This window comes from Echeneis naucrates, chromosome 3 (assembly GCF_900963305.1).
Source record: "Echeneis naucrates chromosome 3, fEcheNa1.1, whole genome shotgun sequence".
Taxonomy (NCBI): domain Eukaryota; kingdom Metazoa; phylum Chordata; class Actinopteri; order Carangiformes; family Echeneidae; genus Echeneis; species Echeneis naucrates.
In genome coordinates this window covers 5,274,124-5,299,503 of record NC_042513.1, presented here as the reverse complement: position 1 = coordinate 5,299,503, position 25,380 = coordinate 5,274,124, and the positions used below count along the sequence as shown (strand labels likewise).

The window sequence follows — 25,380 nt, the reverse complement described above, 5'->3', positions numbered from 1 at the left end:
GTAATATGTGTAGTTGTATAAAGCGTATTCTCTGGGCTTCTGGGAGGTCGTTTGTTTGGTACAACACCCAACAAAAATCACATAATCATTATCAATCATCATTTTTATAGAGCCCCACTGATGACCAGTAACGATTTAGAAATTTGGGGTTTTAAAAAACTAATAATTATATGGCATGGACTAAGATTTTCCATAATATTTGATTATGTTTAGTGGTGACTTACTTATGTTTAGTTATTTGGGAGTCCTTATCAAGATAATGAGACATAATGCAGTTTAAAAATAAACTTGTTTTACTGCCATAAGTAGTATTTTTAACAAAGGTACAAAGGTGACAGATCCCTGGCACACGGAAGTTGTGCAGATGTTGGATATCGCCGTAGCCGTGGGTCTGTGGTAAACTACTCCTGTTCTTTACCTTGTCTCTCATTTGCCATCTGTCAAAATGTTCAACAAAAAACAGACATATAAACAAGATAGGAAACATTATTACTGCTACCACTTTCACAGCTGCTACTACTAATAATAATGATATACTATTTATCATTTATCAGACTACAGTTACTGTTGTTTAATAGACAAATACCTCATATCGGCTGATATCAGTACATCACTTTTGACTCCAACTCAAATTTCTTACCACTATCTTACTATCACAATATCTTGTCAGCATAAGCATACTGGTTCTAAGTGAAGGTTTACCAGTAAAACCAGTAAACTGTATTTCCTATCTGAATAATTGGTCCAACCAGTTCTATCATTTACTTTCATTTGTGTGTGAAGCTGCTTTTTAGACAATGTAAACATTCAACTTGTGCTGGGAAGTAACAAACATTCAGAGCATGTGATAGAAAATGAAATAGTCTGACTACAGTGTGCGCCACAGGTTGGGCTGATGTTGCTGTCTTTGAATCAGATTCGCTGAGACTGAGAGAGAACAGTAGGAGACCAAAACACCTCCTGCCAGTCATACCAGAACAGTCCCAGTTCTGTAAAACAGGGAAGATGCAGCAGTGATGAGGTCAAAGCGTACTTGTGTTTAATTGGGAATATGTGTGTATTGACGGAATCAGTAATTTGGTGAACTACTTTTTTTTTTTTTTTTTTTGCAAATAAAGACCCTGGGATTTATAAGGTTATAGGATATGTAAAAGATGCTGTGTGCATGCCTGTGCTTTGTTTGTGTAAATAAGTCCAAGTCAAAGACAAAGACATAATAATGGCTGGGGATCCCTGTCATTGTTGTTGCATCGTTGTTCTCGCATCACGTGGCTACGGGCCTGGGCCTGGCACACAGTAGCACTCTGTGAGGACAAAAGCATGGCTCACATGCAGGAATATGTCAGTCTTTTCACAAAACACATGTCATTTGGATTCAGAAGGCATCACAAGCTAATAATCAGAGTTAAGGATTTGTGTGACTCATGGTGTGCAGAAAGTAAACAGTCACAGCAGAGTGAGAGGCAGCCACTCAGTTTGGTATTGTATGTATAGTAGAGTTGACCTAAAGGTCTGGATTTAGATATTTAGAATGCACTTTTTATCATAGCGTGTGGTGTGCCAGCTAAAAGTGCTGGAACTGAGGGCTTCATTACTTAGAGATATTGACAATAATGTACAAGATGTTAAATTTGAAAATGTCATATATACCCAAAGATTAGTGTTGGAAAGTTAAACGATGACATTCAATTGTCTATATTTAAACTGAGTTTTGCTGTAGGCTTGAATGTCCAGAAAATGGTAATAATTTGACCTGTCCAGCGTCTTATCGATTGTATTTGCATCGATTATATCACAATAAAAGATGTTGAGGTGTAGCTTAAGCTTCTTATAATAATGGCTTTTTGTGTGGGGTGATGTTTGCTGTGACAGTTGAGTGAGTCAGGTATGTGTGTGAAAGCATGTTGACTTGTGTTTGGTCTAGCTAAGAAATAATTAGAGTAGTATATTATATTTCACAGTTGTGTGTATTGTGAAGCCTTAACACCCCTAAGTGTATTTTTAAAATCTTAATTAGTTTCATAAACGTATGTTTTAATCCTGGCAGCCTTTGTACATATTTATTATTATTATTTATATTATTTATTTTATGGTGTGCTTGGTTAACATCAGGTGGATTTACCAAGGTTATTTCACAGTCTAGATGGAAACCTGCTGCATGTTTTACTTATTGAATAAATGCCATTTTTAATGGAAATAAAATACCTCCACCTTTTGGTCTTACAATATAAATGCACCACAAACTATTTATGCAGTCAAACTAGTTAGTCTGAAATAATCCTGTGATTGGAGCTGATAAATGGAGTCTTGAAATTCTGATCATATTTTCCTGTTATGAATATCAGACACCATTTTCCTTGGCAAAGAAATTTGTGCCTTCTGTATGACGAATAGTTGTGAACAACAAGGTTAGCGTGAAATTTTGTCAAAATAGTCCACGTATTTGTGTTAAAAAGCTGAATGCAACATTTGATTGAGCTGTTAGCATTTCACTGTGGTGAAAAAAAGTGTGGGTGCATCTGCTAAAGCCTGTAATATAGAGGCCAAACAGCACCACTAATTATAATAACTGGACTGGGATTGCACAGCACTTTTCTTTGGTCTGCAGGACTAATAGGAAATACCTATTGACCTTTGGATCTGTTGTTGGCATTCCTGCCTGACATGGACTTAACAGACTACACGGCTCCACAGACAGGTTATTTAACCATGATCAACATTTTGTAGATTTGAACATTAACAGAAAAAATTGTTATATGCATTGGGTGCAAGCAAACCAACCAAATCAAACAATTAAAGCTCATCAACAAAAAGAAAATGGACAAACTAAAATTTAAAAATTCGTCAAAGAAATATTTATTGGGGGAATACGTCTGATAGCAAAGGTCATGGTCCTGAAACCCATTATGCGCTTGTAAACCTTCTGTTGCTTCTAAGGAGAAAGCTTAAAGTTAGCATCCATTATTTTAGAAACCAAAATTGCCTTGTGCATTTTGGAATAAGTGTCAGCCTCCTGTGATGGGATGAAGACAAACTGTTTAGAAAATAAAGGAATACTCAGATGGGAAGAACTGACATTATCTCTTCAGACCTTTTACTTAAACAAACTTTACTGAATAAATTTACACTACAACAAGGTCATGCTGTTACGTTCTTATCCCATTTAATTCCTAATTATGCCATGATGTTTTTTTCCGCTGTTGGGGGTCTCTGCTGGGAGTTTAAACCACATCTTAACAACACGCCTGGAGGAGAGTGCTGATAAGTGTCCCTGGCGATCTACTTTGCGACTTACATTTAACAGATCTTTAAAATTTCATTGGCCTGATTGTTTTGGCCTAAATGAGATTTCAACAAGAGTTTAAAAGTTGCATAATTTCTTTTCCCCTTTTTGTTTCTTCTTTGTTCCTTTAACTTTCTCTTTCGTGTTACCTCAACAGAGTTTTACAAGAAGCCAGGAGTTGCCTTTAGTCACATGAACCTGTTCACACTCCTCTGTCTTCTTTACTCTGTTGCTTTATTTCAAAGCTGAAAAACCAGACTGGAATCTGTAGGTCAAGTGTCATAAAGCAGGTTCTCAGCATCCTTTGTGGCTCTAGCTTAAAGAATTATTTGTTGTGGTTTCTTCGTGTTGCATCACTTTGATGAATATTCATGGCAAGTAACACGCTCCATATTGGGTTGTCACACCGTTTGCCATGGAAAACATTCTTGATTTCACTGTGTGGTCTGTCATGTTTGGTTGCCATTCAGTGCCAATCAGTGAAACCACCTGCTGTTGTGCTTTGATTGGAGGTGAAACCTTCATACTGTCGCCCCACTACTCATAGTTTGACTCCCTTCTGCTTTGAAGCAGTTTGCTGGTTGTAATCACACTGCCAGCATTTCCCAGGCTAAATTGGTACAAAAGCAATTTTCATGTCATTATGCCACTGAAGAAAACTCCTTTGAGTTGGCATGAAACATCCTGAACTAATTGTTACCACTACATAAAATCATAGGGTTTTTGGTGTTTTAATCAAATCAATAATTTTTCACTCTTGAGTTTCAGCCCTCTCAATGTGACAGCTGCTGTAAAGACAAATAAGATGTATAACACAAGTTATTGTAATCCAATGGCGAATGTCAGTTTCTTGAAGTTTATTAAACTCCAACATGTATAAATTTGACTTTGCAGCTTTCAGTTCTTCAGATTTTGTGTTGAAGCCTTTTAGCGAGGGTTGAATTTTGTCCACTGTTGGGATGTGCACAGTCAGCATTTTCATGGTCAAAAAAAGGAGAATGGAATTCTTTGCCACTGGATATCAGTTTTCAAGCACCCATTATGGACTTGTTTCAGTCAGGTGAATAGTGGATGTGAGTTTAATTGAATATGGTTTCTAAAGTAAAGGTAGTTACACTAGTCACTTCCTCCTTGTGGTAGAATAATAAGCGTTAATTATTGCCACATCCTCTCATCCCATTTAAATGTGATCCATTTTGAGTTGGCTGTGTATGCTATTTTCACCAATCCTTGCCTATGATGTTTACATATATGGCCCCTAACTAATTGCCAGCTGAATTGTATTAGTTAGTGGATAGTAGTGTTACGAGAGCTTTATAATAATGCTATAAAAGTTATAGAAGTGCCTTGTTTACATTCAGTGTTACTCACCAAAACAAACTGTGTGTATGCTTGGGAATTCACAAATGTGTTCAATGTCTCATCTTTCTCTGAAAATGCAAAATCTGCCTGTCAAAGGAACTATTAGCAGTGATGTGTTAACAGTGTCACTTGACTGTGTGCTATGCGTGGATGTGCTCCCTCCATACATACATATCGCATTTATCATAAACATACTGGTGTTAATAGGCTGCACATAATGAAGCAGCAGTGGCTGAACAAAGCAATCTAACATTATCCTGTGAAATAATTGCAGCTGGTCACAGTCAGGTCAAAGAAAAGACTGAAAGAGAAAATTCACAACCCTGTTGAAATGCTCACAGGTCTCATGTTATTTTAATCAAAAGGGGAAACCTTTTAGCTGTATTGAGCTGTATTTCAAGGCAGTGCAGATGTTTAGACTGAATAGGCAGTCCTTTTGGAAATAAAGGCTAAATAACAACAGTGTTTCATCCCTGTATCCCCTATTGTCATCATCCATCACATCAAATTTTTACTGTAGACCTTATCATAAACCAACCCAGCAATTGTGACAAAAACACAAGATTTGGGCCAAATGTATCCCTGAATCACCCATCCTGGTCAGAGGAGGGATCCCATCTGATCACAAAACATTCTTTCATCCCTTCTAAGTATGTCCTTTTTTGATTTTCTTTTTTTGCCCTAATTCATTTCACTGATGTTGCAATAAGTTGTTGCACTATAGCTTCTATTTATGTGGTTTCCTGTGAAATCATGTGAGGTGGTGTTTTGCTCCTTGATTGCTCCATCCCTCATCATAATCTTAATAATGTTCTTTAGCTTTGCAAGGGCTGTAATTATTTTGCAATGTATGCACTTTAATTCATTTTATCCTGCTGGATTGCAAATATTTAATTTTGTGTCCAGTTCTTCTGTTTGTAAAAATCAACTTTTCCACCAGATATGCAGAGGAAATTATGTAGGTAGTAGCAGAGATAACTGAATTAGTTTTTGTTTTTTTTTCCCCTGCTGATTCTTGATTCTTGCTATCAGAGGTAAATGGGTGCATTTTTGTTCAAGTAATGCAATGTAATGTAAACAATTTTAGAGCCTGCTTCGATTCAGGCTGATGTGCTGAGCTACTACACTGAATGTATTACATGTTGGGATCCACATAGGGCTGAGTTATATGGAACAAAATCCTATTACGATATTTCATATTAGTCGATATCGATAGTCAATATGATACAAATCCAATAACTATTTCTGTCAAGATTAAAGGTTCCTTTATATTCCTGAGATGTGAAGCTACCACATTAATATTGGTTAAAATATTATTTATTTTCTGTCAGAAGTTAAACATATGAAATGTACTACAGACCTTGTAGAACTGTATTTCAAATAAATAAAATTTTTATATAATAAACTAAAATCTTAATTCTGACCGAAAACTAAATTCTTTGGTCAACTACAAAAAAATAAAATAGGTAATACGAAATAGAGAAGTCTCAATTCTGACCAGTCAAAAGCTCGACACAATTTGCAGTGCACGCTACTCTGTTTCTTGTTGGACTTTAAATAGCCAAAATTTCCTCACACTACCGAATTCCTCGGCCCTTTCTTCTCAACAATGTCCTCTTCTTTTGAGCCTTGGGCCGTGTCCGTTGGGGTGTCTTCTTCGGGGACGCTGTCGCTCCTGTTAACATTTTCTGCCGTTTTTACATTTAAGCTGGCTGCATCACCAACACTCACTGTGTGTGTCAACCTAGCCTGACGTGGCTGTAAATCTATTCCAGCTGTGTGATTGGCTTGGCACGGCTCTATTCTCACTGTCATTGGCTGTTGGTGTTGTCTGTCAAAACATGGATGGAATGAGTTCTATTGACCATGTCTTATATTTATATTGAGGAAAAGTTATTTTGTGATAATTATCGTTATCGTTTTATTGCCCAGCCCTAGATCCACATGGTCTCGGTAGTTAGGTCTTTCACACTCCCTTTGACAGTTACTCTACCTACCACTATGACTAGTGGTGTGAATGCTTTTGCTTTATTATATCTCTTCAAAACAAAGCAAGGCCTTTGAGAGACTGCCTTTCATCTGTTCTTCTGTCATCATAGTGGATTAAGTTACCCAGGAAACTAGTGCGCACTTCATGATTGTTTGCAATAAAAATGATGCACTTAACATGACACCACTCATGATTTCTTTTGCTTTCCTAAATTTATATGTAACCGGGCACTATTATAGCAATTGCTATTTTACGTCAGCACAATGCAGAGCGAGGATTTAACAAATGTGAGGAAGGGGAAAGAAAAAAAATGCCACCAGTTTCTAAATGACTAAAAGAACAGCAAATATGCAGGAGCAGTGCACCATAAAGGCTGCATCAGCCTGAACACAACCATAAAGCCTCCATCAGCCTGTCTGTGGCTCCTTTTCACCAACTCTTTCGCTCCTACTATGTCTTTTATAGTTCATTTCCGTTCAGCCCAGAGGCAACTTGAGTAAACACTCAGTTTTCTCAACATATAATGGACAGAGTGACTGAAAGTGAGTAAGTAAAAGATTGAGCTTTATCACATGACCATAACCAGCATGATGTCATCTCATACCGAAACAGTCTCCCTTTCATTTGTTCATTAACTGGTACCTACAGCCCTCTCTTGACTTTAGTATGATGATAGTCCAGAAAAAAGAGAGCAATGGCCGTGTCATATGGATGATGCTGTACATCTATCCTGCTGTTTGTTCCAGTATTATGCACTGTGAGAATGTACGTGATGGGTTCTCCATCCATCCTTCTTTTGCTGTTTGAAGCATGTAAGAATATGATCCACAATTTAAGTAAAACATTTTTAATACCTTTTTAAAAAAAATAATAAAAAAAAAGCAGCTTTAACAGCTTTGAGAGAATGGATGTAATTTGTTCTTGAAGCTTTTCTCTGCTTTTGGTTTCTGCACAGGGCAGTGATGCCTGGCATGGTGATGTTTCGGCGGCGCTGGTCAGTTGGCAGTGATGACCTGGTACTGCCCGCCCTCTTCCTTTTTTTATTACACTGCATCTGGTGAGTCAGTGTTTCAGTATATACATTTAATTCTATCTGTGGCATCACAAATTCTGAGATCACTTACAATCACACACCATATATTTCTTCTTCATTCTTCTTCATGTTCATTGCAACTTCTTCAACTCATACTCAGGTTGGTGGTTCTGTCGGTGGTTCTGTTCGGCCTCCCATATGGGTCAGACCAGTCCTGCTCTGTCACACTGGTGGACCATGGCCGAGGGTACCTGGGCATCCTGGTCAGCTGCCTTATCTGTGAGAGCGCCATCATGTGGTTGAGCATGAGGGGAAGCATTTTGTATACACAGCCTAGGGAAGCTGTGCAGTATGTCCTCTATATACGTCTCGGTAAGACATTGCAGGCTCACACACTTTTTTAATATGTGGTTCCTTTACTAGGATTTTCTCTTGTTCCTTGGGATTAAAGGAAGGAATTAAAGGAGGTGGCTGTAAACATTAGCTGTGTTTCAAGTTAACATTGAAACATTGCTGTATTGGTTAAGCAGGTATTGATCTTTTTCTTTTTCTTCTTCTCACTAACTTTAAGTCTTTCTCTCTCCAGCCATTCTGCTGGTTGAGCTGGTATACGCCGTGGTGGGAATTGCCTGGCTTGTCCAGTATTACCAACCGTGCTCTGATGTCACAGCCAAAAACCTGGCTTTGGGTGAGTGAAAGAGGGTATGAGGGGGAGTATAAAGAGACATTTAAATTAAATGGATTTGTTACTTTTGAATGTGAATGATTTTTTAAAAATATTTTCTGCAGGAATCGTTGCATGTAACTGGCTTGTGATATTCAGCGTTTGTATTACCCTCATGTGCACCTTTGATCCGACTGGTCGGACGTTTGTCAAACTGAAAGCCACCCGGCGTCGTCAACGTAACCTCACTACATACACACTGAGGTATTTACAGGCCCGTGATTCCTTTACTTTGTTTTGACACAAAATTTAACTCAAGCATAAGTCCAGGCATGCACATCCTGCCCATTTTTACGCATATACAGACTTGACAGTATTTGTTGCCTCTTTCATCTCCATTAGACACAGACTAGAGGAAGGCCAAGCCAGCAGCTGGAGCAGGAGACTTAAGTTCTTCATGTGCTGCACAAGAGCCCAAGATACACAATCGGTGAGTCACGACAAACACTTAATAATTTCTTGTCTTTGGTTAAAGGACAACAGAATAAAACATTAAAGAGGCCAGAAATACATGATTAAGCCCAGTCAGGATTAACAGACAGAGATATTGGTGGATATTCTTATCCACTTACTAGTGAAATTAAATATTTTTTATAAAATATGGCTGCTTTCATAAGCTGTGTCGGACAGCCTGTGTGCAAACCTCTGGGATATAAGTGCAGTCATAGGAAATTTTGGCTTCTGTTCATTTGGACTAGACTGTAGACTCTAACATTTCAAAATGTTTAACATCCAGGTGGTTTTAGCTTTTGTTGACTGCAGCCAAGCATGGAGGTATGATGTGATGCGATGTGTATGTGCTGTAAAAGTAGCATCTGTTAGGTAAAGAAAGTGCAAAGCCATAATGACCTAATCTCTAAGACTACAAAATTGGATTTGGAGCGGGGTGAAACTGTAACTTTAGTTTGTGATGCACAAACACATTACATCACAGGGTTTGGAAAAACCTCTGCAACCCAATCCTCTTTGTAATGTCCTCTGTTCTATGTTCTGCTTTCTTCTCCAGGATGCATATTCAGAAGTAGCTAGCCTTTTTGCAGAGTTCTTCAGAGACCTGGATATTGTGCCTAGTGATATTATTGCTGGTCTGGTACTTCTCCGCCAGAGACAGAGATCTAAGAGATCTGCTATCCTGGACCAGGTATCACTGTCTATAAATTATCTTATTGTCTGTGTTTTGTATTTATATTTGTGTGCTCTGATTAAAAAATACCCTTTCTATTTTCTTTTCTCTTCCTGAGGCCAACAATGACATTTTAGCCTTCTTATCTGGAATGCCTGTAACTCGCAATACTAGATATCTGGACCTCAAGAACTCGGTAAGTTTGTTCTGTGTGATTGACTATCTGTGCCATAGTTGACTGATGTTTTTCATCAGAATATACATTGCAAACCATTGTGAAAGTAAAAATGATTTTAATTCAAGTAAGAAATTAAATACAAAATCACAAAAATATAATAAGCATTTCATGTCATTCCTCATAACTCTCCTCACTGTATTTTCCCTTGAAAGGATTTTATTTGTTCAGTGAAGAGTTGAACAATTGATTAAAAAAATGTGGCTAATTTGTACTATTGCTAACAAATGCTTTGTAAGGCCAACTTTATTTGAGAATTTCACAAATTATGGTTGGGAAATAGACTAAAAGGACGCACGGGTCCATTAGCTGCATTTAAAACAAAGCTTTGTGTATATTATATATGACAAGAAAAATAATGGTAAAGAATCATATATTACAATCAGTCGGATGAGAAACCTTTTTCAATCACAAGCTTTTTTTTCTAACATGGTGTATGGTTTGCTTTTAGTGTGCAGCTGTATGGATCTAGCTTAAATAATATTTATTTCTCTTATCCCTCGTTTGTTTGTTTATCTTTGTGTGTGTGTGTGTCTGTGTCTGTGTGTCTGTCCGTCCGTCCGTCCGTCTGTCTGCATTTTCTTTTCTCAGGCTGAGATGAACATGTACAAGGAGGTGTGTTATTACATGCTATTTGCCCTGGCTGCATACGGCTGGCCCATGTACCTCATGAGGAAGCCCGCCTGTGGGCTGTGCCACCTCGCCAGCTCCTGCCCGTATGCAATCAAACACACACACACCAGCACAGTTTGTTTTATTTGGCTTCTGTGTCTCATGAGTATCAAATTTCAATGTGTCAATATTTTATCCAAGTGGTTATCCACTGAGACAATGCCACTCTAGAAAAACCCACTCACTGACACATGCAATATTGAACTAATGGCATACACTTATCCCAACTGACTGCACTGGGATATTAGATTACACCTCTTTGGTTTTACCTGTTGTCCCTCACTTGTAATGGCTTTGAGTCAAAGCATGTAGATGCATTATAATGCGGTATGGGTATCTGCTATTAATCTTTTTTTGTCCTAACCCTAACCCTAACCCTTATTTCCCTGTCTCCTCCCAGATGTACATCAGTGTCCGGCTCTAGGTTGTCGCAGTCTGTGACTGTGGAGGAGGATAATTGTTGTGGCTGTAATGTTCTGGCCATACGCAGACACTTCCTGGATCGGGACTTGAAGCAGGTTCACATTGTCTACACTTCCTGCCACGATGCTGTGAGTAATCTGCCATTGCACTTAGGAAAAGTCACGTGCTGTTCTGTACCGTTTCTGTTAAATGACTGTATTCCGTTTTTAAAGAGTGAATATTGGAGACCAGTTCTGTGATTTGTGATTGGTATGCTGTTGCACTGTCCACTATAATTTATGTTGCACAGTGTTGGTAGATCTCATTTCTTGGCAGTCGAGCTGATGAGTAAAAATGGGCAATGGAACTGAATGACATGATGGTTTTAGCTACAAAAATAACCACCAGGCTGTCACATAGTGAAGAAAATAACTTGTGTAGTCGCCACTTCCACACATTAAATTTCTGCTCTTTTAGTGATAACGGTTTATGCATATTTTTTTTACATTAGTTGTTAAAAAATGCTTCCAAATTACATTGACTAATAACTCTATTCTTATGTAGACTTTTCATACCAGAGCAGAGCACTTATTAGTGGTGTTGTCCAGCACAATCTCCATCTATTAATTCCTGTTATGGAGTAAGTTTTATGACTGATCTGTGACATAATAAGAGAGGTATGACAAGCTTAGTACTTTTTCTGGCCTGCAAATGTTCTCATAAAGCCACTCCTCATTTTCCACACTTGTCCCCACTTAATAACAGCTGTAATTTCTAATGTCTATTCTTCATCTACGCAGGTTTACGAGACTCCATTTTTTGTGGCTGTGGATCACGAAAAAGAGAAGGTTGTGATTAGCATCAGAGGGACCCTATCACCAAAGGTGAAATAATTTTTTTTATCTTGTTTATAACATCTCCTCAACTGTAGGTAAATGTCCTGTCCATTTTTCCATAAGCACAGCTTCTTTTGAGAGGAAAATAACTTCTCTTTCTTTGATCTCTGATGCTACGCTATCTTCCTGTCAATACTTGCAGTTTACAAATGCATACACTACTGAGGTCAAAGATGCAATTTCAACATGAATATTTAAATCGGTGGCGAGTCTTAGTGAAACTGAGCCCATAATACATCATTTAGATATTACTGTAAAAAGCTGTTCAAAGGCTGGTGCTCTGCATCATTGTAGACCCAAGTGGAAGCAAAAAAGCTTTTGCTTTGCTTACTTAGCATAATGGTGGCCATTGTCTTTCAGATACAGTGAAATCACTTTCTTAGGGAGCATAATACTTCAGTAGTTTGGGAGTGGCAACCACAATGTCTTTAAAGTTTACTCTATATGAGCATAAAGAATTATTAGCTATTCATGTGGCTCCTTTTTATTTTCAAGCACAGTAAAAAATAAAAAATAGATTTGAAATAGAAACTATTACAGATATTCCCAATTCTTCTGCTGGATCTTTGTATTCACTGTTCTTTCACTTTCTTGGTTGAAATATCCCTTTTTAACTTTTGCCTTGCCTTTTTGTATTCTTTGTTTTGTTAAATCTTTTCTGGAATTTTGATGAAATGTTTCGTTGTATGTTTCAGGACGCCTTGACTGATCTGACAGGAGATTCTGAACGTTTGCCAGTGGAGGAGCAACATGGGACCTGGCTTGGCCACAAGGTGAGAGGTTACTATTTCAAACTACCCCACTTAGAAAACTTACACTGCTGTAAAATCTCCCCTGACATTTTCCCTCCCAAAGTTTCTCTGTTCTAGTTTCCCATAGTTCCCAGATGTGTCCAAAGGTCACTTTAGTTTTTATTAGTATATAGTAGAATAGTAGCTTTCTATATATAAATATGTACTGATATATAATATATGGAAGATATCATGCAGCCTTCCTGCCCATATTTCTTTCGCGCTCACCTTTCTCTTGCCCTCTCCTCCTAATTTATCTTTTTCTGTTTCTTTCCACTCTCAGGGGATGGTTTACTCAGCAGAATATATTAAGAAGAAACTGGAGCAGGAAATGATCTTGTCACAAGCCTTTGGAAGAGACTTGGTACACGACTCAGTACAGCATATAAAAAATGACCAATGATGAGCACGTTCTATAAATTGTATTAACAGTAGTTACTGTAGTAAACACCACTGCATACAAAGAAATCTACTACAAACAATAGCAGAGGTAATTGGTTAAATGTTAATTGTTTTAACAATGTGTAATTGTGATCATGATGCCTCTGGCTTTCCCACACAGAGCAAGGGGACCATGCATTATGGGCTGGTGATAGTCGGGCATTCTCTTGGTGCAGGCACTGCTGCTATCCTCTCCTTCCTACTGAGACCTCAGTACCCGACACTTCACTGCTATTCTTACTCTCCACCAGGTGGCCTTCTAAGGTGAGTTTATCTGTGTGTGTTGGCCACAAAATACAAGAGGAAATCAGTCATTCTGTTTGACTACACTGTGGAGAAAGTTATTAAAAGCCATGAACATGTTTAGAAAACCGACATGTGTTTTATTCCAGATTCCTATCATGGGATATACCCAGGCAAGCGCTGCTAACCTGAGACAAGGCTCTGTAGCTGTCCTCAGTGCACATCAGCCCTTAACAAGAGTTATACCAAGTTTAATGTAAATATTTTGGCTCGGCGCAGTGAATTTTCAACTAATCACAAATTCTCCTTCCTGATTTTACACTAGATCTTATGCCTGACAGTGTGAATGTATTGTGAAGTTTTATAGAATATACTTTTCTACCTATTTTTTAATCTGGTTTTAATCTGGTTAAAAAGCTACAAGTCTCCACCAAATTATCTGTTGTATAATAATAGTTTTTTTTTTAAACCAGGTGTAATACTGTAGTTTCTAATTTCTTCAAAGCCAAGCTGTCACTGACCTGCCATATGCCTAGATAAAAAGAATGACCATGGAGCCAGAAAAGCTAAAACATTTGGTCATGTATCTGCAAGCTGGGATTTATTTAATGAAATTCAATTTGTTTCATTCAGTGGAGGCACACATTAGTAATCACATCTCCTATGTGCTTCCCATTCTACCACACCCAGGAAACAGGAACAAGAACATTTTATACAGCTGTACTTTGTCACAACAGTGACACTTGTTACACCTCCGTTTGTATCTTTAGTTCAGTTAGTAGTTCATCTGCGATCTGTCAGTTTGGTTTGGTCGCACTGGAAGGTTTGAGCATGAAATTTCCTCAAATTATAACAGTCACTAGAGTTCAACCTAATGGAATGACCATAGCAGATTTTGAATCACTTCCATCATCACCAAAAACCTAAAGGAGGAATATCTTTTAAAGCATTGACATTTCATATTTAGAGGTGGGTTTAGAGATTGTAGAATTTCTAAAAGCTCCTGCCGATTCCACTTAATGAGCTTTTTCTCTGATGTGTCAACTTTTTTTATGCGTAGAGTCAACCTTATTTATAAATACTTTAGGCAAGTTTATCCCAAAGGTGTTCAACGTCACTGATTGATATAAAGCAGGTGGCATGCTCTTGCCTGAATGGTTCCATTATTCAATGGATGACCGAAAGCACTGTTCATTTGAGGAATACTTTTTTAGTTGTGGTTATGCACTAGTTAGAATAGATGAATGTATTATCATATTTAGGTGTACTCATTTATCAGAACTTCAATCTTTTATTAATGGCCCCACTGAGGACCGTTTGAATGTCCAGAATCAGCCATTACAATTTCCCATTTCTGTTTCACTGTAGATTCTGATCTACAGAGAAAATTTCATTTTCTTGTTTCCCTTTCATCATTTCCAGTTGCATAAGATCTCACGTGTTGTACAAATGTATACATGAATGTATTCCTTAAGTATGTGATCCAGGTGTTGCATTAAAACAAATGTCTATTTCACATCAATTGGAAAGGCAGAAATGTATGTTGAGAACTTAGTTTCCTCTTAGTTCACACTTTTTATTCTGTGCACAATACATACTAACAAAATGTAACGTTCTTCTATTTACTCAGTGAGGATGCCATGGAGTACTCCAAAGAGTTTGTAACATCTGTGGTATTAGGAAAAGACCTGGTACCAAGGTATCTCTCTGACTACATGCAGAATTCAGTGGTGAACATCACTTTGCAGTTATACCACTATAAACACTGCCTGCCTCTTGTTTCTCACAGGCTTGGCCTTTCTCAGTTGGAGGGTTTCCGACGCCACCTTTTGGAAGTCCTACAGAAAAGTAACAAGTCAAAGGTGGCTTGATCTCATAATATTGTAGTGTATGTCAATCAGAGACCCAACATGTTTTGTATGATAAAGGCATCCAACAGGAAAAGTAAAGTATTGTTTTGACAAGAAGTTCTGTTACTAAAATCTGTGCATGGAAGAATGCCTTCCCTCAAAACACCTCTACTGTGCAAATACTAATAAATGATTAAATAATATTACACGATATTTGCATTTTCACCAATAAAAATCAAAGATATACACCTGGTAAAATCATGGTTCTGCTGGATTTTGCTCCTCACATCATTTCACAACACTGGAGGTGTCTTCGCTGTAATTGAAGAATAGTTTAGATAACCCCTGACTGTTGCAGAAAACAACCATACAACATACAGACGATAAATTTAGAATCAGATGTGTTATGTAACATAATACATTTTTCCTTGCAACAGTGGAGGATCATCGCGGGAGGCACCAAATGCATCCCAAAATCAGAGCTTCCGCTAGAGGATGAGGACCCTCAGTCTCAGCCAGCAGCACCTCCCAGCAGTCGCCTGTGGCTCCACCCCAGTGACCTCAGCATTGCCCTTTCAGCCTCCACCCCCCTCTATCCTCCTGGCAGAATCGTCCATGTGGTGCACAACCATCCTCCAGAAACATGGTGAGAAAATTGATTTGAAAGACGTGGGTGGATTAAAGCAATTTCCCCAAATGTTGTTGTTCGTTGCTACTGTTCTGCTGTATGTGTTGCACATTCCACAAGTGAGATCATCAGTTAAATGTTGTTGGCTGGAGCCCGTCTTTGTGCACAAGTATACATTTTTTTTATAGTACAACTCCACTTCAAGTATTGTGTAACTTTTGCGTGGTCACTGTTACCTCAAACGCAATCTTGAATTTATTTCACACCTGTGACATAAAAGAACTGGCAGCTCTGGGCAAAGGCATGCACTGGATATTTGTTATAGTGTGGGTGAGGCAGTAAGGCCCTATTCTTCTATTGGCATTCTCTGCTGCACTTTTCTTCTAACATCATTTTATTTTCCAATCCTAGTGTCTTTTGTAGCTGAGCATTTTTGTTTCTGCTTGTCTTGTATTTTGTAAAGTGTGGTGATACTACATCAAGCACTAAGGAACACCTATACCCCTGCTTGTTCATTAAGTTGCCAAGTCAGCCATTTCAGTGGCTGAAGTGCAGCATCAAGGAGACACTTCTTCACTCCCTATCCTGTTCTGCTTCTCTCAATGTTTTATGTCGAGAGTTTGTTGTAGGCAGCTGATGAGCTTTTTCTATAGGTTCACTTTGTTTTTCCACTGTGATTGAAAGACTTGGATTCTCTTTATATCTCTGCAGCTGTGGCCAGGAAGAGCCGACCTACTCAGCTCTGTGGGGAGACAACAAAGCCTTCGACGAGGTCATCATATCACCTGCTATGCTTAATGAGCACATGCCTCACATGGTGATGGAGGGTCTAAACAAGGTCTGTTTTATGTGTGAGCATGCAAGTGGTCAATAGTTGAAATGATGGTGAGGTGGTTTTTCAATCCTTTCAAACAATGAGTGACTGAATTGATGGTTAACAAGTATTAGAAGCAGAACTATTTAAAAATGATGCAGAGGCATTCACAAAAAAAAATATTCAACTATTCATTAACGGGGATTCCACTGTTTAAAACTGACATGTTTTTACTGTCAGACAGGATTAAGTCCAGACATAATTAATTCAAGCTAGTGACCAGTGGCTGAACTCCAGCTAGGTGGCTGTGATTTGCCTAGAGAGAGCAGTGAAAAAAATTCAGTGTCCTAAACACAGAGTTTAATTTTGAAAATCTGAACCTGATGCTTTTAAAAGTTAAAATGGAAAAATTATGAGATCCAATGGTTCTCTAACTACTTCCTCATATAAAGGTTTTATATCATATATATGTGTGTCTACAAACCGGCGCTGTTCTTATTAGTAAGACACCCTCCCTGGCATTTGAATCTACCCACTTGATTATTTAAACTAACTGGAATTTCCCTTTAATGCACAGTTGATCATTTTTTTTCTGGCTCTTTGAAAAGATTGATGCATGTGTTAACCTGCATCTGAAAACACCTTTCATTTTCTCCTCTTTTTTGTTCTGGTCTCAAAGCATGTGCACTGCTCACTCTTTGGTTGGTTCCATGGTCTACACTGGTTTTTCTGGGCATATTCTTCATGAAAATCGAACCTCTGTTCTGACAACAGGGCATTAATGTGTCGGTGTGTGACAGATCCACCTTGGCTATTGCACCTTCTTGTGGCTGTACTTTGGTTTTCTCTAGGTCTGATATGTGTTTGAGACTGCTGTGCCTAGTCTGTAGTATGATACCTCTGGTGTTTCTGCAGGTACTGGAACCATTTTGTCCCCTGTCTGAGCAGGAAAACCAAAGCAACTGGAATTCTGTCAACCTGTCTGCAGTACCAATTTGTTCACAAACAAGCCACACAAACAAAATAAACTCTAGTCTTGTTCCACCCAATTCTGCTTTTCCCACCCACAAAGACTCATCTTGTGCTGCCTTCATTCCAGAGACTGAAGCAGTCTCTGTGCCTCAGACTGCTGCTGCTTTTCCATTTCTTTTAGATGCAGCATCTGTTGTTTTCCCTTCTTCTCCCCCATCAGAAAGTAATTCTGTCCCACAGCAGTGCTTGGTTTCTATACCCTCACTGGGTGACACTTCTTGTGATTCCCAGTCTGGAGTACTTTCAGTTGAAAATGATTCATGCATTCCTCCATAAACGCCATCAGACCCACCCAACCCTCACCCATGTGTTGATGCAGTAGTTGATTCTTTTGCTGAAAATTACGAAATCTGTTTACAAATGTCAAACAATACTTTTGATTCTCCTGTCCAGACTTTGCGTTCCTTCTCCTCTTTTTACCATAATTATCAATCTAAATAGTCATGTTTGCAAATATAAGTTATTATTAGCACTTGATGACTGCTGTTATTATGATTAATACTGAGAGAGTAAGATGAAGCGACTTCATGTCCATGAAGTTAAACAGGAGAAAGATTTTGGCCAATTCAGGCTTTGGTGTCACTCGTCTAAGAAGGGCCATAGAAAACTGATGACTGCATAATCATTATAAACAAAGTGGAGAGAGCCTGATATTTCCTCCACAGAAGATTCCAGAAATGTCTGCAATACAGCTTAGCTAATGCAGCAGTTGAGGAGAATGAGTAATCACTCTTCCTTGCTCTTTCCACTTGCACATAAGCTAGTGGCTGGATACAAGTCCAGGCAAGTTGACCGAAGCGTTGAAAAGATGTTCCAGGAAAAGTAGGAACCAACACGTCAAGGTGGTAAATGGTCATTAAACAGTCCCTGAAGCACCTTTCGGGTTTATGGTGTGTATATAACAGTACAATCTCTATAAACCTTAAAGTCAAAAGATTGAAAAACTGTATTTTACAATACTATTAAGAGTCCAAATCCAGCTGGACTCCAGTTTTCTTCAATAAGATTCTTCATCCATCTTTCCCTAATTCACCCTTTCGTTTTCTTACATTCCTCTTACAGCTATGGCACATTTGGCCAATTGTTGTGGGATGAATTTGCTAACCCTGGTCCTCAAGTTAACAAGTTGTCTTTGTATTCACGTTTCCATGGTAACCTAAATTCTTTCACATTAACTGCTCTTTCTTCCTTACTGGCTGGGGTTTTAAGTAGCTGCAGCTCTTCTGTTTAGAGTTTTTTTTTTCCCCTTTTTCCTTTTTGAAAGCTTTTTCTAATTCATAACCCTTCAAGGAACTGTCAGATACTCATCACCAGCACATGGAGTAACAAGGGGAAAGTAGTGTGTAAATAATGGAGAACTCTGCTCACCTCCATGACTCGGCTGCAAAATTGATGCTCACTGATTACGAAAAATTTATAAATGGACTTGGTACAGTGGAGTGACTGAAACTGGAATTTTGTTTTATCTGTACCCTACTTTACATTTCATAATAGTTTGTCATGATTTAATAAATTATCGTATTACACTATGGCTATAATGCTGCTTAACAGCAGCAATACACTAATACATAATGCAAAACTCCATTGCACATTGCAATAACTACAAGCATAAATTTACCTCCATGGGCTCTAGTTTTGTTTGATTTTTTTTTTTTTTTTTCTTTGGTGATTAAAAAGTTGTTTGTTGTGTCTACAACTGCAGGGGATATGTTTAGCATTGTTATCGTGCCAAATATTTATTGTTGTTTGCCATCTGCAGAAGTCATGCCTTGAATTCACATTGGTCACAATCATCCATGTAACACGTTTTCATTCTTCATCAGTAAACATCTGCATCACCCAAACATATTAACATTCTAATATCATGCCATTTTTAACTTAACTTGTTTGTACATTAGTTTTCATTTACCTGTGTTATGTTCCATTGTCATATGTATTATATGTTGGTTTGTGTGTTTTGTTGTCTTTTTCTACCACAATGTGCTTCTACCAATCCATTAAAGTTAACAAATATATGTAGTAATTGTGTGTTGATGTGATTGGCTGTTTTTGTTTCTGTTCCTCACAATCTTATCAAATTCATATAACCCATTAAACATTGTGTGGGACAGGGTTTTCTTAAATGTTTTTGTAGATGCGTATACAGTTGTTATATGGTTAACTATTCTTTATCGTACTATAGGTCTTAGTTTGTACTTCTTGCCAAAGCATCATCACTCGCATGTGGGTGTTCCATGTCACACAGAGTAGGTGAAAACTCACCTTTAGATTACACTTCTCTCAACTACGCTGAGCTTCTCATTTCTATAATGATACAAGTAACCATGTCTTCACTTAAATATAGATCTTACTCAGGGTGATTACATAAGTCAACATTCATTATTTTGTCCATGTGATGATCAATTGTTCATCTATCAAAGCATAAACCTCTATTTAATACCAATAAAATGTTTAACATTTTTCTTTCAGATTAGTAAATGATGCCTGTCTGCATGTTTGGGAAATGATGAGAAATGTTTAAATGATGTGAGTCTGAAGGGTTATTAGGTTGGTCTGCAAAATAAGCAAGGGAACAAATTATTTTGAATGTCTATTGCTTTTGTACAGCACTAATCGAAGTCTAATTTAGAAAATTAGAAAAAGGGTGATATATCTTTTTTGGGTTCAGAGCTGACCTTGCGTATCTTTCTTAATGCGATATCTATTCCATCCACGCGGTTTCCCTTGTGCTAATACACAAATTGCCTGCTCTCTTACTCTTACCATCTCTATGCCAATGAAGTCACATGTCGACGTATAACTTTGTGTTTCTCACAGGTGTTGGAGAACTTCAATAAAGGGAAAACAGCTTTGCTGTCAGCAGCTAAGATCATGGTGAGCCCCACAGAAGTGGACTTGAACCCTGAGACCCTGTTCATGGATACGTCAACTTCTCAGCAGCCGACGCCTACAACCCACCACCGCAGGAACAGTAGTGTTCGGTTAGTACACCAAGCACCACTGTGGGTGTGTTGGAGCTTAAAACAATATATAACACAATTTATTTCATGCATTGTATATTCAGTTTCTTCTCTTAACTTAAAATATATTGGAGAAAGCCTCCTTCCTACACTGAATTGGTAATCATTAGGACATGTCTACTTTTAATAATATATCCAGTACTAAAATATACTACTACTAATGGTTACTTTATTGTTTTCTCAAAATTATCATTTCTGTCTGTTCGTTTGGTTTAAAAAAAAAAAAAAAAAAACCAAGACAAAAACCATTGTCACGGTAAGCAAAGCATGCCAATACTAATTTTGCATAATGTGTTCCCTTCTCTCATGCACGCATGCACGCTGTATGACCACAGAGCCGTTGCAACATATGGTAGTATTCAGTACCCACTACAGCCTTCCTGGTGTAGCCCTTGTCCAAAGTCAGTGTGAACTCCTGGTAGTGATAGATGAATGCTAATACAGGAGCATAGTATTTGTACTAGATTACACTCCTGGGTTCCCAGTCTCCCCTTTACTCTGTTCTTCCTTTCATCTGTCTATTGTTTCAATGGTATTAACTTAGTCTGTAGAATCTAGATTTGGTTTAAATACTAACACATTTCCCATTTTCCTTTTTTTAACCCTCTGTGTGTTTCGATCCATTTTACTTGTGTGCCTTGTATTTTGGATTCCCCTCTCAACCTCCACTCCCTGTCACCACTCTCCAACCCATTCTTCTCCTCTCCTCTAGTTCATGTGCCCAGTCTGAAATATCTCTGGATGGATTCTCTGAGTGCCCGCCTCCCCCAGTGCCTGTAGTGTTACGTGGAGCACGTGAGCGCTTGGCAGTGGAACTGAGGGACCGCAAAGCACCACTGGCTGTCATGGAGAGTCTGTCAGATGCCGAATCCCTCTATAGTCTCGACTCTCGGCGTTCCTCAGCAGCACTACGAGGTTCGCCAATACTGGGTAGCCTCCCATTCCCTTTGGATGCTCCAATCCCAGAGGAGAACCCGTCTCTCAGCTCTCGCACTGAGTTACTGGCTGCTGACTGCCTCTGCCAGGAAACGCCAGAGCACCTGGGTGAGGTTGGTCCCTTCTTTACCCCAGTGGAATCCAGATCCACCCCGGAATATTCAATGCGGCTATCTCCTGCCACACCTCACTACAGTGGTAACCATTCCCCAGCTCTGCTAAATCAGAGCATCTTGGCTCAGCCTGTCAAGCCAGAGCTTAATTCCAACCCAGAAATTCTTCCTGATGAGGATCACCAACAGATTCCTGGTGTGTACAGCCCAGGGAGCACTCCTAATGCCTCTCTTAGCCCTCAAATTGGTTCTAGACCAGTGAATACAGAAAAGGAAGTTTGGGAGCTGGAAACAGCGGAGAACCTGTTAAGTGCAGAGACTAGACCGTCAGATTCAAGTCCTTCACCCCAACTATCCAATGGAAACCCCAGCCAGGCAGTGCTGGAGTTTGCGCAGTACTTAGACTCTCTATTCAGACTGGATGGCAGCTGTTCACCACCTCTGGAGCTGTCTGATGGGGAGTCAGAGTCAGGCCGGGGTTCCTTTGGGCAAGGTGAGTGCCTCGGAGATGGACAGCAGTTGGATGACAAACAACTTCTGGCCAGAGCAACACTAGAGCCTAATCTAGTCCCAAAGCCCCCACGCACTTTTGCTGGATCCGCTGATCCCTCTTCTGGCATCTCTTTGTCACCCTCCTTCCCTCTCTCGTCATCTGAGGAGCTTAATGACCTTTCCCCCGGTGAGGTCGCCCCTCCTGCCATGCACTCCCTACGAACATCAACGCCTTGCCACTGCTCTGAAGAGAACACACTATCATCTATGGTGTAGGGTGCTCTTAAGACTGATGTCCTTCGCCCTACATTTAGAGGTGCAGTCATCCAAATTTTGAAACATATCACAATACATGCATGCAATGGAATGCAATCACTCATCAGCAATCCAGTGACAGAACTTTAACTTGATCACAAACTATTTCCATTCTTCAGGTGTCCCCTTTGAACGCTGTTCATAGCATTTTCTCACTATTGCAATGACTAAGAAAAAAGATACCTCTCTCTGCATGCCAGGGGGCTGTGCTGCTTTTGGGTGAATATAGATAACTGTAGCTTCATGTTGCCATTCCAAAACAATGTTGTCTCACCCACGTAGGGACGTGTCAGCATTACATCAATTCCCTGACGTAAAATCAAAGGGAGAATAGTTAACTGAGCAGGGATTCAAAAACTAACACTGTAGAAGAGGTTAGCATAGGCACATCATCTGGGGTTGATGTACTGTACAACTTCCTGCACCCTCAGAAGCTCTGGAAATTTTGTCCAGCTTTTATTTACATTTTTTGTTTTCCAAAATCAGGAATGTGAAGATGGACATATTGGTCAATGAATAGAAGTGAGAAGACATTACAAAATGTTCCTCAGGTCTGTAAAGAATTGACTGAGAAAGCGAGTAAGTGTGCTACATTGGTGAGAATTTGTGTGTCTTAAAAATGTAGTGATAGTGACAAAGTTATTACAGACGCCTATGGATGTTTTTAAGTCTTTTGTTTACTCTTTATAATGCATGAAGACTTTTTTTTCTTCATATTTGAAAATGAATTGTCACTAAGCCACTTAGATTGACATTTGAATACTCTTGCACACATTATTTTGCTCAATTTAGCCCCCTTTTGCCAAATAATTTAATACATTGTATTGCCAAATGTATTTATGAAATGTAATTCTGTATATGCATATGGACTTTGTTTAAACACAGACTAAGTTTATGGTCTCCTCACCATTGAATCCCATGTAGACTGTTACACAGCAACACCACAGAAGAGATGTCATCCTGACCTCAAAGCACTGCCATGGCTTTCATTTTGAAAACATAACCTCTGGACCTTGGTTGGCCCAAATATGAACTTCCTAATAGTCCTCATCTATTTACTACTGTACTCTTTACTAGTCTTTGGAGAGCTCTTAGAGATTTGTCCAGGTCAGGGTCTGCATGCCTAATGCATCTCAGAGTAGCATGGTTGAAATATAACAAGTTCTTTTTTTTTTTTTTGGTTTATTTAATTTTTTTTTTCACAAAGACATAGTAAATAAGCTCTAAACATGTCCAGACATGATCGTACACTGTCAGATGCCGAATCCCGTAAACTCAAACTTTTGAGAGGCTTCTTAAATGCCCCAGTCACCTGACAGGCCAAACTGTGTATAATAAAAGTATCCCAGGATATAATATCACTTTTTCTCAAGGTGCTCCAAGTCATCTTGGATGTCAAGGTGTTTGCTTCCCTTTAATCTGGTTCATCTCAAACATGCTTGAGATTGGACTGAATGGAAAAAAAAGGGGTTCTAACATTATGTATGCCAATTCTAGATACTGTATGGGGTATACAATTTTCAATATTACTCTGGGTGTGGCAGGTGGCTTACAATTTGCATTATTTATTATTGGTAATGTTGATATCACTTTTATTGCTATATTTGATGGTATTGTTATCCTTAATGCGCTTGCAACTGATTGGTTTGTTGTCAGTGGTTTATATCTCAGTTTTTGGGAGAGTGTGGGAAATTTTTTAGACTTTCCCAAACTTAAGGAGTTATATATTTCAGCTTTTTTTCTGTCCGAGTGAAAAAAGTATGTGACATTCTCCCATGGCATGACAACAATATGGTCTTTTTAAAAATCTTTCATAGTGGTGAGGCATGCTGTAGAGTGACAGCCTGTTCTCAGTGACCTTTGATGCAGCGCCACAATCATACCTAGAGTCACCATAGTGAGCTTCAGTGTTTCCATTTGGAACAAGATTTGCTGTGGTTACTCACAGCAGACGTTTCCAGACAATTTACAGTCTGACACAACTCAAATCATGCTGGCAGTCCCAGCAGTCTCTCACAAGAATGTTGAGCCAGCAGTTTTCTGCATTCACTGGCTTTGCTTGCAGGTGGTCATATGCGAAACACTGGTGAAAGAAAGCATTATAATACTTTCCACCATAATGTGTACAGCACCATCCTCTATATGTAATTATTTATGCAGATGTCTAAAAAAAGATTAATTGCTACAGTCATATAGAAAACAAATATATAATGAGATAATGATTAAAAGATATATGAAAAGATATCAGTATTGACATAGAACAAAAATATTTCATTTTAGTTATTTATTCAAACTATTGGCAGATTTATAAATTGGTCTATATTGAAAGAAGAATAATTCAACTATGTCTTGTCCATGTTTACCTGGTTTGCTTCCCCTCCTTTCCTGCCCCACAAATAGAATGTATTTAACCCCTCCCCCCTCCCCCCCATCTACCCTGCCTGTAATGGAATAAACTGCAAACTATGAAAATAGAACTGAATTTCTGTCATCTCTCTTTCACCATCTCTTTCCAAATGTCTTTTAAAATTTGCCAAAATTTGTGTTTCATTGTAGTTAGAGTTTCATGGACTATTTGTTTTCCACACTGCTACGAATTTAGCAGCCTGTTCCTATTTACATTTCATATAGTAATAAGAGTACTGTGTAAATATAAATGTTCTGCTTTTAGATGTGTGTCCACATTGTATTTGCTAAAATTTTTCTTCTAAAAAGTTCCAAATGTTACCGGCACATTTTTATTCAGAAATTTACACAGATAAATAGACTTTGCACTTCGTAATATTGCATAGTTTTTAAGGTAATGATTTTCCATGCCGAGTACTCCGGATCTATAAGTGTTATACTTGGGAGCAAATGTTGCCAAAGGGATCCATCCTGAAAAAGCCTGTGCTTTATATGCGATGTTAAGAGTGTGTCATCACTTTTAGAAGTGCTGAATGTTGATGGATTTTAAGTAAAGATGGCATGGGTTGTTCAAGTCTA

The 25,380-nt window shown here is 38.6% G+C and overlaps 1 protein-coding gene across 2 annotated transcripts in view; it reads left to right on the top strand.

The window, feature by feature from the left end:
* The window catches only part of dagla (diacylglycerol lipase, alpha), a 29,629-nt gene extending 4,776 nt beyond the window's left edge, over positions 1–24,853 (top strand). The window contains exons 2-21 of one of the 2 annotated variants that reach the window (XM_029497585.1): positions 7,591–7,692; positions 7,829–8,040; positions 8,255–8,356; positions 8,458–8,596; positions 8,735–8,822; positions 9,399–9,533; positions 9,634–9,711; positions 10,342–10,466; positions 10,823–10,973; positions 11,625–11,708; positions 12,416–12,493; positions 12,795–12,875; positions 13,074–13,216; positions 14,826–14,894; positions 14,985–15,057; positions 15,483–15,691; positions 16,385–16,511; positions 20,337–20,500; positions 20,778–20,795; positions 21,252–24,853. In XM_029497585.1, the coding sequence (XP_029353445.1) occupies positions 7,598–7,692; positions 7,829–8,040; positions 8,255–8,356; positions 8,458–8,596; positions 8,735–8,822; positions 9,399–9,533; positions 9,634–9,711; positions 10,342–10,466; positions 10,823–10,973; positions 11,625–11,708; positions 12,416–12,493; positions 12,795–12,875; positions 13,074–13,216; positions 14,826–14,894; positions 14,985–15,057; positions 15,483–15,691; positions 16,385–16,511; positions 20,337–20,500; positions 20,778–20,795; positions 21,252–22,356 (3,276 nt within the window). In that variant the 5' untranslated portion in view covers positions 7,591–7,597 and the 3' untranslated portion in view covers positions 22,357–24,853. The remainder of the gene's footprint in view (positions 1–7,590; positions 7,693–7,828; positions 8,041–8,254; positions 8,357–8,457; positions 8,597–8,734; positions 8,823–9,398; positions 9,534–9,633; positions 9,712–10,341; positions 10,467–10,822; positions 10,974–11,624; positions 11,709–12,415; positions 12,494–12,794; positions 12,876–13,073; positions 13,217–14,825; positions 14,895–14,984; positions 15,058–15,482; positions 15,692–16,384; positions 16,512–20,336; positions 20,501–20,777; positions 20,796–21,251) is intronic. The other variant, XM_029497586.1, reaches the window with a different exon arrangement.
* Positions 24,854–25,380: the final 527 nt, after the last annotated feature.